General features: G+C 44.5%; 1 protein-coding gene across 1 annotated transcript; it reads right to left on the reverse strand.

The window, feature by feature from the left end:
• Positions 1–7,835: 7,835 nt before the first annotated feature.
• LOC306928868 (casein kinase I-like) lies at positions 7,836–8,957 on the reverse strand (the record flags this gene model as incomplete). The annotated part of the gene is made up of 1 exon (XM_079509142.1): positions 7,836–8,957. One exon carries the CDS (start codon positions 8,955–8,957, stop codon positions 7,836–7,838), a length of 1,122 nt encoding a protein of 373 aa, XP_079365268.1.
• Positions 8,958–12,110: the final 3,153 nt, after the last annotated feature.

Genomic DNA, 12,110 nt, shown 5'->3' on the forward strand with positions numbered 1-12,110 from the left:
ATTAGAGGCCATCTCCACCAGCACAGCCTCTACCATTCTTTGCCATGGGATCTTGGCTCGATCTAACTTCCTATTGATGTCCATCTGAAGGAAACCTTGGGCATCTACTCTGGGGGCATTTATGTCCATTTCATTTCCTGATTCAAATACAATTTGATTGTTACAAAGCCAGAGGCCATATTGAGTACAGTCTGCTTCCCTGCTGACAATCAAAGGTACGTTATATTCTATTAAGTACTTTGCAACACACTCTTGAATATACAAGAAAACAAATAACCATAATGTTTGAAATTATTGCATTTCTATAATCCATACAGAACATGTTTTGTTCTGCCATTGGTCTGAGAGAAAGCAATCTGCTCTTTTTTTAAATTAGAGAATCATTCTTTATTTATGCGATCCAGGCAAAGAGGCATCGTTGAACTATATTATATGTGCCGTCACTGCGAGACACATGAAGCATAATCTATACAAGCTGAATTTGTATTATATTCTTCGTAGGAGGCGTGCACGCGTGTGTGTGTGTGTCAGTCAAAGTGATCAGAATCAGATTTCCCGTGCACGCTGCCAGTAGGCCAACATATTCATTTCAACATTTCTGAAATATTGTACTTTAATTGTATAGGTAGGCTATACAATCCCTGGCACTAGTATCCCGTGGTGGACAGAAAAGTCCTTGCCCCCCCTGGTAAGTCCATTCTCCTTGGTTTCTCGGATGTTCAGAGCCTGTTGTCCTGGCACCACAGCGGCAGATCTGTCACTGATCTGCCATCACCTCCAGGTACGCCTTCTCTGCATCGCATGAGCCCAGGCCCACAGCAACACTGTGTCATCAGGATAGCGTTCCGTCAGTTTTTTTCTGTCACTGACTATGTTGTACAAACCTCGTTTTGAATGTCATGTCACGAACAAGCGTATTATGTAGTTCTACAAAAGAGCGTTACTGATAGGCAACTGTCGATACGTAACGACAAGCTTAGCCAACAATAAACCCTGCATTCAACACGCCTAGCCCGGCATGAACGCCTCACGAAGCCCTGCTCAACACTCAATGAGTCTGACAGACCTACCAGAAAAGCCTGTAGAATGGATGCCTTTTTTTTAGCCGTTTGACACCTTTTTCGCAGACAGACACTTTTCTTGCGGACAGGGACTTTGTGGCTCATAGTATAATGACTCAGTGTGGTCTCTCTCGGGCAGAGATGATGAACCCGAACCAGTGGTTAAAATCATCTGCTACCTCCATAATAATTTTGAGTTGTAGTCCTGTTAGGTTGTGTTTACATGTGTGCTATGGTACAGCTTCAATGCGTCGTCAGTCTCGCCTTGATCCCGCCTCTAGCTGCCGCTGATCGGTCCAAAATCCGCTTGTTCGGGGACATCATCTCTGCCCGAGAGAGACCAGATGGAGATAGTGTTGTGGAACCTGTGACTCAATGCTGCCACCATCTGGCGAAGTCAGGTTAATGATGATGATGGACAATATAATTATGGTGATATCACAATATGTGAATTATGTCCTGCCCTCTTCTCATTGGACAATATGCCTAGGCATAGACATAAGCCAAATTCCACTACCCCAAATCTCGGCCACTCGCTCACACAGACAATCCAAGGGGCCAGTGAGGCTATTCAACGTTGAAGCTCTGTGCCCTAGTGGTAGGAGGAGGGACTACAGGCGGACCCGTGGATTCATGACCGGGAAACCCCGTGCAGCTGGGCTTTAACATTGAGCGCTCGGTTGCACTTCCGCATTTGACCACCAAAATGTGGTGGTCAAATGCGGAAGTAGACGTTCTGAGACGGTACTTCCGGCAGTCTTCCGGGTGCTTCAAAACGCCACTGAGCAACTTCCACTGACATGAATAGCTGGGGGGGCGGAGCTTCGCGCCAGTTCAGTCTCTATCCTTTTATATACTCTATGAGACAATCACATAACGTCAGTGTCCGCATGTAAGTCATTGCAGTTTGTTTATTAGCAGAGTTTAACCTAGCAGTATTTAGGTCATTTCAGTCAGACGACTCTTTAGAATGAATTTAGAATATATTGAGCATAGATATATGAAGCATAGATTGGCGTCAGGGCTCAGTCACTCCCTGTAACATAAACCTTTTAGTTAAGTTATAAGCCAAATAGAATTACAGGGAATGAATAAGACCCCCATACAGGGGGATCTAGAAACGGAGCCTACATGTGGATGCTGGGGAGGCGGTGGGATTTGCAAAACCTTCATGAGCAGCAGGTTAGCACCAAGCGAGGCAGGGAGACGCGCGTCCACACAGCAGGAGAGAAGCCAGGAATGAGCAGGTAGGCAGAGAAATGAGTGAGGGAGATTTGGGGTATTGGAATTTGGCTCTTGGCAAACACACTCAATATTCTCCATGATTGCATCTTTCTAGTTGTTGTTATTATGCACGTTTGGAGGAAAAATATGTTACATTTTTCATTTGAAATACACAGGAAACCATGTCTACCGAGCAATCTTCATTCCTACTCTCACCTATGGTGATTGGTGAGATGAAGTGTGGGTCATGACCGAAAGAATAAGGTCGCGAATACAAGTGGTCGAAATGAGTTTATTGAGATTATTATTCCGTGAGGTTAGCATTATATAGGGTTAGATTTGGGGGAAAAGGTATAGTCCCGTGTTCTGCTCTGCCTCTTTCCTGTCAATGTCTTTAGACATCAGTGTCTTTTGTTGAGATTCTGAATTCATAAACCCTCCATGACTGCATATCTTCAAATGAGTTTATTTCACTGATTTCACTGTTAAAAATAATCACAACTGTGTGAAGTGAGGGGTGCTCTTGTCATCACACATCATCTCATTCTGGCCAATCACAATTTGCGTCCTCACTTTCGTCCTCAAACACTCAAAATTGACCAATGTTTGTGATTACACAAACCCTCAAAGCTGGACATGAGAATACAGTCTACCCTAACCTTTTGGCCATTGTGCCAAAGGTCAAGTGGGACGCCAGCATCTATGTTAGCGTGATACTAAGGTTTTATAGGATTTATATAACCAAACAAACTAGACACTTCTACCTCACAGCTAGAAAAGGTCCTGGGTTCGATTCTCGCAGAGCTCCACGTCATCAACGCCCATACACTAGGTGGGGTCTGGGTGCATGTGGACAAAATGTGACCAAATTTGACTGAGGGACTGCCATTGGATTTTTTTGAATTTTCGTTTTTTTCATGTCATATGAAAGCAGGGAATCATCAAATTGACATGTTGGTTGTTCAGTTTGACCCACCAGTTTTGGAGATATGGCTTAGATATAGAGTAATGTCTTGCAGAGAAACAGCGAGTTGAGAAAACAGGCTTGAAAGGTTCACTTCTGTGGTCTATAACATTACACCTAGCTACATGTTTAAGCATTTATTTCATATTTGTGTCGATTTCAGCTCTGACACTTATTTCAGACATGCTCTAGTATGTGAAGAGTCTGCCTGTGCTATTAACACATTTTGGATTAAAACAAAAAAAGGTTTTTCTCCTCTGGTGAAAAGCTGGAATTAGCGCGATGGCAGGCTCTCAGTCAAATTTGGTCACAAATGTTCAAGTGAAAAAAAGTATTCAGCATACAGCCTTCAAATGTAGTTTAGAGTGGTCTCCTATATAATATGGACACCCACTGTCCACTCACCAGGAAACCTTAATGTAAGACTTAATATTTATAGTCTCAATGCATTTCTGTGTCATGATGCCACATGTCGTCACAGCCAGGCATTGGAGGGGCTAGAGCTCCTCACAACGAAGAAGACAATCTTGAAATTATTTTGAGCGTTTCTACTCTCTCTCTCTCTCTCTCTCTCTCACACATGATAAAGGCTCTGGGAGGGGATTGCATTGTTATGGCGTGTTAATGTGTTACATAGCTCTATACAGGAGACAGAAAATACATGTTCAGGTGGGATACCAATTTCATCCAATCAGGAGAGAGAACTCATACGGGATATAATCAAGTGAAATAGATGTGAAAGAGATTATACCAAAACATAAAGACAGAAAGAAATACTATTGAATGGTGGATTGAATGGATTCTCACTCCTGATTGGATGACATTTGCCTTTTTTTGAGTGGTGTAAACCACTCCTACAACTGGCTTTGTTAGTTTACGTGTCTGTCCGTACCAAAAAAAATCACACCCGTGTGAACTGAGTGGTGTAAGGTATTATATAGCCTGATCAGCTCTGACGTAATGAAATCACACCCGGGTGAACTGGGTGACCGTAGCAACCATGCTCATTTTTTCTGCACAGACTAACAAAGCCAGTTGTACGTAATTAAATCACACCCGGGTGAACTGGGTGACCGTAGCAACCATGCTCATTTTTTCTGCACTAACAAAGCCAGTTGTAGGAGTGGTTTACACCACTCAAAAATTATCATGGTTGCTATGGTCACCCAGTTCACACGGGTGTGATTTCATTACGTCAGACATTACGTCAGACCACAGCTGATCAGTCTATATAAGACCTTACACCACTCAGTTCACACAGGTGTGATTTTTTTTAATCAAATGGGAGTACGTGTACCCCTAGGGGTACATGAGAGAAAGGTGGAGAAAAAAAACCTGGCCGGTTTAAAGTTAAAGGTGCTCAGGATGGTCTAATTTAAAGTTGTTCACTGCTTTTCTTATTTGTAATTTCGTATTCGTCAAGGTATTCTTCAAAAGGTGGGCTATCCTTACGTTCATTCATAGCATCGGGTGGAAACGGCTATGCTGTTTCAAATTCAAAAGTACCTTTGTATGACACTGTAGTATGGCAAGCTTGTGGTGCGCCACTTCGCGCCACGCAGCGAGCTTGTACATCTGCTATCTCCTTTTGGAGCGGTGCCTCCGCTCCATTACGCAGCTATGTGTGTCCCTGTACGTCCAGTACGTGTATGTGTGTCTGTCTATGTGTCCGAGCATGGAAAGCTGCAACACTGTAACTCTGTAATTCCTCGACCGTTTCGGACGCGGGAAGGCTCGCCGGAACTGCCCCCCCCCCATGTTCCGGCCCGGCCCCCTGGGTGCGTTCCCGGGGGGTCTGGATGTTCCGGCCCGGCCCCCTGGGTGCGTTCCCTGGGGGTCTGGATGTTCCGGGGACCCCCCCGGGGACCCCACATGCGGTAACTCTGTAATTTCTTGAAGATCTTTTCCAAAAATAATCAAAGTACAGTACAGAGCACATTACACTACAATACAGTACAGAGCACAGTACAGTACAGTAACTATAGTTGCACCGCTCAGTTCACATTTTGAGATGTGGGGGTCCGAAACATATCATGTTGGGGGTCCTGGATTGGCTCGAAAAAGCTTAAAAGCTACAGATTTTGAGGGCATTTCTAGAATAGGCGTCAGGTCGTAATGGGCTATGGATGCGCTGCTATTTGCGCTGCCTATATGCTTTTGTCCATACATGGGCAGCTGGCGGCCCGGGGGCCGCATGCAGCCCCACCTTCACTTAATGTGGGCCTCAGGTTACTGATGTATTATTGATGTCAGCTAATTACTAGTATTAAATGATTATTGTCTTTTTTATGTCCAATGTATTTGTATTTAGTTCATAAAGTTAACATAACTATAACTAAATGCATTTGGAAAAAAAAGTTACTTTTCAGGATTCCAATAAAAAAAAAAAAAAAAAAAAAATTCAGGATTTCAATTCAAATAATATAGCAAAAATAGCTGATCTACAAGCTGAAAACGCGTCGCACTGTGACGCGTTTTGAGCTTGTAGATGGGCTATTTTTTTGCTACGACAGTAATATGCAATGTGGCCCTCTGGAGTGAGTGTTGAAATAGGGTGGCCCTCTCCATCTTCAAAGTCACCCTGCTTTAGTCGGTGGCCAGCCGGCCCTTCTTCACTTTTGGAGAGGACCGCTGCTTGTCGCTGTCACGTTTGATCCGCCTGACTGTGTCTGACCTGATCGTGCACCACGTGACTTTGAGTCTTCACTACATGAGAGAGAAATTTATAAATGCACCGTTTACCATTTGGCATTTATATTGTCATTTCAGTTTAAGGCTATTCTTTGCAGCTAAGCATCAATAGATGCTAGGCTCATGAAATGCTGTGTGTGTGTGTGTGTGTGTGTGTGTGTGTGTGTGTGTGTGTGTGTGTGTGTGTGTGTGTGTGTGTGTGTGTGTGTGTGTGTGTGTGTGTGTGTGTGTGTGTGTGTGTGTGTGTGCGTGTGTGTGTGTGTGTGTCTGCATCGACATAGAAAGGTAGACGGCAGAGTCTGCCAGACGCCTCCTTCGGCTCTGGGGTATCTTTATCTCGAGCTAAGGCAGGCTCTGTGACGCGCGTGCTCACAGAAGGGGACGTTTAGTAGGCCAATCGGAGGCAATGGAAACGTTTCTTTTCTCGTGCCAATATTAAAGCTCCTTTGGATTGAAAAGATAAGTCCCGGAAAAGACACGCTGTGATTGGCCATTAGTCACTTGAGCGGCCCTTCCGCTTGATTTCCGCCTTACAGTGCGATATGCAGCTTTTGTCCCCATGCACACGTCTCATATTTGCCATTGCCAATGAAAGGAGAAATTAGGTCATACAGTATGTGCCTCAAATATGACGCACATTTGTGGCAACACAAACATTAACGTAGACGAGCAAATCTGCTATCAATCACATGAATTCAGTTGATCATGAGATGATGTATGGATGATGTATAACTATAACAGCACCCTTCACTTCACACGGGTGTGATTTTTATCTACATGTATGTACGTGACTCCTTACAGTGCCACCTATTGCCGTGGTGGTGAATGAGACCGATGTTCCTGTCGGCTGCAGTAGGATGGCATTGGCAATACCTCATCTATCAAGTTGAATGTAAGATGTAGAATCTGAGCTGTGTGATTTAGTTTTTATCTAAGTTATTATAGTTGACATAGGGAACTGTCAATTAATTTGCTGTGGTTGGAGTGGTAATTTAAAAAAAGAACACACACACTTGTGTGAAGTGAGGGGCTCTCTTATGATCATACACCACATTCCGTGCTCAGCGAATCAAATCACCAAAAGCTAGACTTTTGAGGTCCCTCAAAAACCACACTCATGTGAAGTGAGGGGTGCTCTTATCATCACACATCACATTCCGACCAATCACTTTTGGAGTCCTCACTTATTATCTTCACTTTTTAAGCCCTCAGCCAATCAAATCATCACTATGGGAGAGAGACAAAGCTGGGCATAGGAGGGGCTGGCGCCCCTCAAAAACAAATGGAGAGGACTGTGCAATCGAAACGTTAATTTATTTAAGATTATATTTGGCTTTATTATTTTTATCTAATTTATTTATTGGATAACTTGGTTTGCACCAGTACTGTATTTATATATATTTCTAAACATTTTTATTGCCAACATTATTATTATTTTTTAAATTAATTTAATGTTCCTCTCCTTTCCAGTTGGACCCTCTGGCGCCCTCTGGTGCCGCCCACAGTCCTTCATTGGACCCTTCATGTCTTTCTTCACACACAGTGAGGGGAGGCGAATAAGTCTGGGATTATGAACATTTTCCTTTCAAGGAACCCAGTTTGATATGTACTGTATTAGTCCACTTATTATCTGTGGGACCCCAATCTACACTGTACAATCCCCAGTGTTAATTGAATACATCATCATACAGGTTGATACCTTTGTTTCTAGAGAAAGATAGAAGCCGTTACGAGAAACAACAACAAAAACATAGTTTTATCCCATATGCTCATGACAAACAATGAGGAAAATAGATTTTCAGAGTAATAAATCATATGGAAACAAAACAAAACAAAGAAAAAACTAGTTTGTAGGGACCTTTAGGGGGAATTAATGATAAATACATGAAGAAAACTTAAAAAGCGGTGATAACTCGTCCAACGGTGGGGTCAACAGTTTTTAATATTTTGGGCCGAGACTTGTTGCCTTTGACCTCAGGCAACTGTTTCTTGGTCCGCTGTTGTGCTTTATCTCTGCTGGCTTGCAGGCATGTGGTGCCGGGTACAGGACCTACTGGTGTGGGGATTGGCTTGCTGACCCAGTCGTATTCATAGTCAAAGACATAGCCCTTCCGGTGAAACAGATCGGTGAAGAGCTTCCTCAGGTAGTTGTAATTGGGCTTCTCGAAGAAGTCCAGCCTCCGGACGTAACGCAGGTAGGTGGCCATCTCTTCAGGGAAGCTTTCGCAAAGCACTTCAATCGGTGTGTTTCGTTTGGTGTCCCCGATCTTCTGATACCTCTCCTTCGTGGTGTCTGCCTTCAGGCCCTGCCAGGGGAGTCTCCCGCGCAGGAAGTACATGAACATGTGACCCAGTGCTTCCATGTCATCCCTTCTGCTTTGCTCTTTGCCCAGGTGTGTGTTGATGCTCGCGTAGCGCGCCGTGCCGGTGAAGCTCTTGCGCTCGCGGTAGGGGATGTGCTTTTTGGTCTCGGGGTCGACGTACTCCTTGGACAGGCCAAAGTCAATGATGTGAACGGTGTGCTGATGCTTGCTTCCCGGTCGTCCGACCAAGAAGTTCTCTGGCTTAACGTCTCTGAATGTCAGGTTCTTGGTGTGGACATATTCCATCCGTGTTATCAGCTGTATGGCTATCATGAGGATGGTCTTGAGGGAGAAGGTGCCATTGCAGAGGTCAAACAGGTCCTCTAGACTGGGTCCGAGAAGCTCCAGCACCAATGCGTTGTATTTTCCACAGGTGCCAAAGTAGTACATCTGAGGGATTCCCTTCGATTTCCCCAACTTTTTGTAGTATCTATGCTCCAGCGAGAGCTGTGGCGCTCGGGACTTTATGGGTTCCAATTTGACCGCCACATATTCATTGTTCCTGAGGTTCTTACCCAGCCGCAGCTCTCCAAAATTGCCACTGCCGATCTTTTTCAAAACGCGGAAGTTCGGGCCAACCATAAGGACCCCGTCGCTGGTCCCTGAACTCTGGCCCGCCACAAGTCCAGTACTGTTTCCTGCTGCATTAGACATGAATCATCTCACACGCATGCACCACCTTGGATGGAATTGGATATGTCTGTACTCTCTGACCACAAAAGAATGGAGTTCTGTTAATCAGTGGAATATGCTCGAGTATGAGATAATCCTGTTCTGTTATTACAAGCAGGTATGGTGGTCACCTCTTCAACACGGCGTCCTACAGATTACGAGATTGCGGTTCTGTTGTGTGTACAAATACTTATACTGGTTCAGCGGCACGAATGTCACGCAAACCTTGGCTAATCTGTTAAGCCGATGGTCGATTGTGATTGAAGCATAGGTAACGCCTGGGATTCTAACTCAGGTCTACCGCGTGAAAGTCCAACATCTTAACCACTAGCCCAAAGGGGTGGGAGACCCGAGTTCGAATCCCGGGCGTTACATTGGTGCCGTGACCCGGATCGGGTTTCCCCGTGTGAGGAGGTGAGTGTAGCAGAGTGGCTCAGAGCCTCAGTATGATGGCCTCAAAAGTCTAATATCTCCCCCGGTCCATAGGGATATCCCTTTGGTCTAGTGATTAAGATGTTGGACTTTTACCTGGGAGACCCGAGTTCGAATCCTGGGTGTTACACCTGCACGATGAGCGCATAGTTGACCAACTGTCATGTCATTGTGGGGATGGTATACTAACCTTGTACATATGCATGTGTACACACGGGGGGGGGGGGGGGGGGGAATCAGCTCGTGGCCTTCAAGCCTGACGTGCAGTCTGCTCTCAGGGTCATGGTACGGTGACCTCGGTGCCCTAGGTGCGGGTGCGGGTGCAGGTGGCTCATGGTCACCACCTACTCAACCCCCCCTCCCCCCCCCCCACACACACACACACACACACACACACACACACACACACACACACACACACTGCTCCTGCCACCTCATCCTCCCTTCCTACCTGCTCCATTCCCACCTCCCTCGTGTTGGTCCACGCCGTCACTACGCTTAGGATGTAAGCTATTAGATTGTTCTTATTCCCTTTTTTTTACCTTTTTCAGCTGCTTTGTAATGCACAAAATAATTGAACATGTCAATACTAGACAAATAAAAAACAAACTTTGTTGTCCACTTTGGGGACTTCCTGGCAGTAAGAAGGGGCAGTAAGAAATAATATGATCAAATCTTTCTACCCCATTCATGTATACTTGTTATAGTTAGGCTGACTTTGCTGCCTTTCTTTTGTGTGTGGCCAGCTCATCCGTCAGGAAGAGTTGGAAGAACTGCACTGGATCACTGTCAGCATCCAGAACACCCATGTGAGGACCCGGTTGGCCAGTAAAGGGAAATGTGCGGCGGCTTCCAGCCCATGTCAGACCATTCTGGACCAGCTGTCCAGAGAGCTGGCACTCTGGACAACATTATAGATACATAGATATATATAATACATACAAAATACATTGTTTTTATTTGTGTGGTGCTGTATACATCTGCTGCTATACTCACACTGTTTTACTCTGTAAACCTGTGACGTGACAATAAATCTGATTCTCAGAATCAGAATCGTCTTTATTGTCACATCACAGTTTTACAAGTAAAACAGTGGGTGAAATAGTTTTTTTTGCGTAGTTCCCATGCACAAAAATGAAGTGTTATGTGCAGAAAACAAATCGCACCTGTTTCACTGGCAACAGATTCTGCAGAATCACTGGTTGTGGGCCAGCATTCAGCATCAGCATGTCTGAGATGTAGGCCTACATCAATTTAGGCATTGAGATCCAAGCACATAATAGTTTTAGCCTGCATTTACTTTCATAGTAAATGCATACTGCATTTACTGTCATACTGTCATTTACTGTATATGCTTACCGTCATAGTACATTTACATTATAATTGAATGTAGTGGCTCAGTAAACTAGGATCACATTATTAAAAACACATGCATGTGCAGAGAAACACAACTCACCCAATTCCCTCGCAACAGATGCTGCAGCAGCACTAGTTGACGGCTGCATGGTCAGACATGTCTGAAATGAAATCCCAGTACAATTTACAATTTAGGCATTTAGCAGACGCTCTTAATCCAGAGCGATTTACATTAAGCAAGAACAACAAGCATGGCAATACATCACATTAGGGCATTAACCAAACGTGATTTTTGATAGTCGACACGACTACCATCAAAATCGATTAGTAGTCGATTAGTCGGCGGTAAAATATGATATTTGTTTCCATCCAATCAAGCATTAAAACATCGTGTTCTGAAACGGCCAGCGCGAGTGAAGGATTAACTTCAAAACAGCCGGTGAATGCAGGCCGAGTGGAATAGTAAGAGAGTGGCGACACGCTTTGATCTCACCACAAAGCGGGTGCCTGTGGGCTATAGTTCCAAACATTGGAACTATCCCATTGAGATAGAATGAGCACTTCCGCATTCCATTCTTACAATGGGAGTCAATGCTAGTGTCGCCACTCTCTTACTAGATTACGCTGAATGCCGCTCTGATTGGCCGAAATTCACATCAGCTGTTAAAAGTCAAGTCAAAGTTGCAAGTCCACAATGACTCACGGATGGATGCGCTGTGAGCTTGTAGATCTGTATATTTTGATGCGCGAGACTTTTCTACGGCGCAGCATAGCATGTTACGTTGTTGAAAATGTTTGTTCTGTTGGAGAGTGGAGGAGGAGGAGGAGGAGGAGGAATGAACGATGCAATGTTTTTCATACAACAACCCTAAATGTTCAACAACAAGTTACAACCACAGTTCCTTTGGTTTTTAGAAGGAGCTACAAGCTAGGAGGAGGTTATGATTACATACTAGGCTTGCTAGCTAGCAGGCTTGCCAGGCTATGAATCAGATGATCAACTACTTCACTCCATCGCGACTATTATAACTATGATCGCGCGGCATAGCTGTTTGTTTTTAATAATGCCGCACGCCTGCACTTTTGTTGGATAAGCATGAAGAAAGATGAATAAGAAAAATAAACATGAAATCACGGCAAGAACTACTGTAGTTTGACTGTCACCAAACTGGATATTATTGGGCAGAGTGAGGAGGGACTCCTGCTGTACCGGACGAAACGACGACACGTCTCCAATCTAACTTGTTGAACAAACTACAGTAATAAACTCACCAATAGTAAAAGTATTTACACACTGTAGTTGTCCCCATTGAGCGTATGAGCCTATGAGGCATATGCTTTTTGAAA

Source organism: Electrona antarctica (genome assembly GCF_951216825.1).
Source record: "Electrona antarctica genome assembly, chromosome: 8".
Classification (NCBI taxonomy): domain Eukaryota; kingdom Metazoa; phylum Chordata; class Actinopteri; order Myctophiformes; family Myctophidae; genus Electrona; species Electrona antarctica.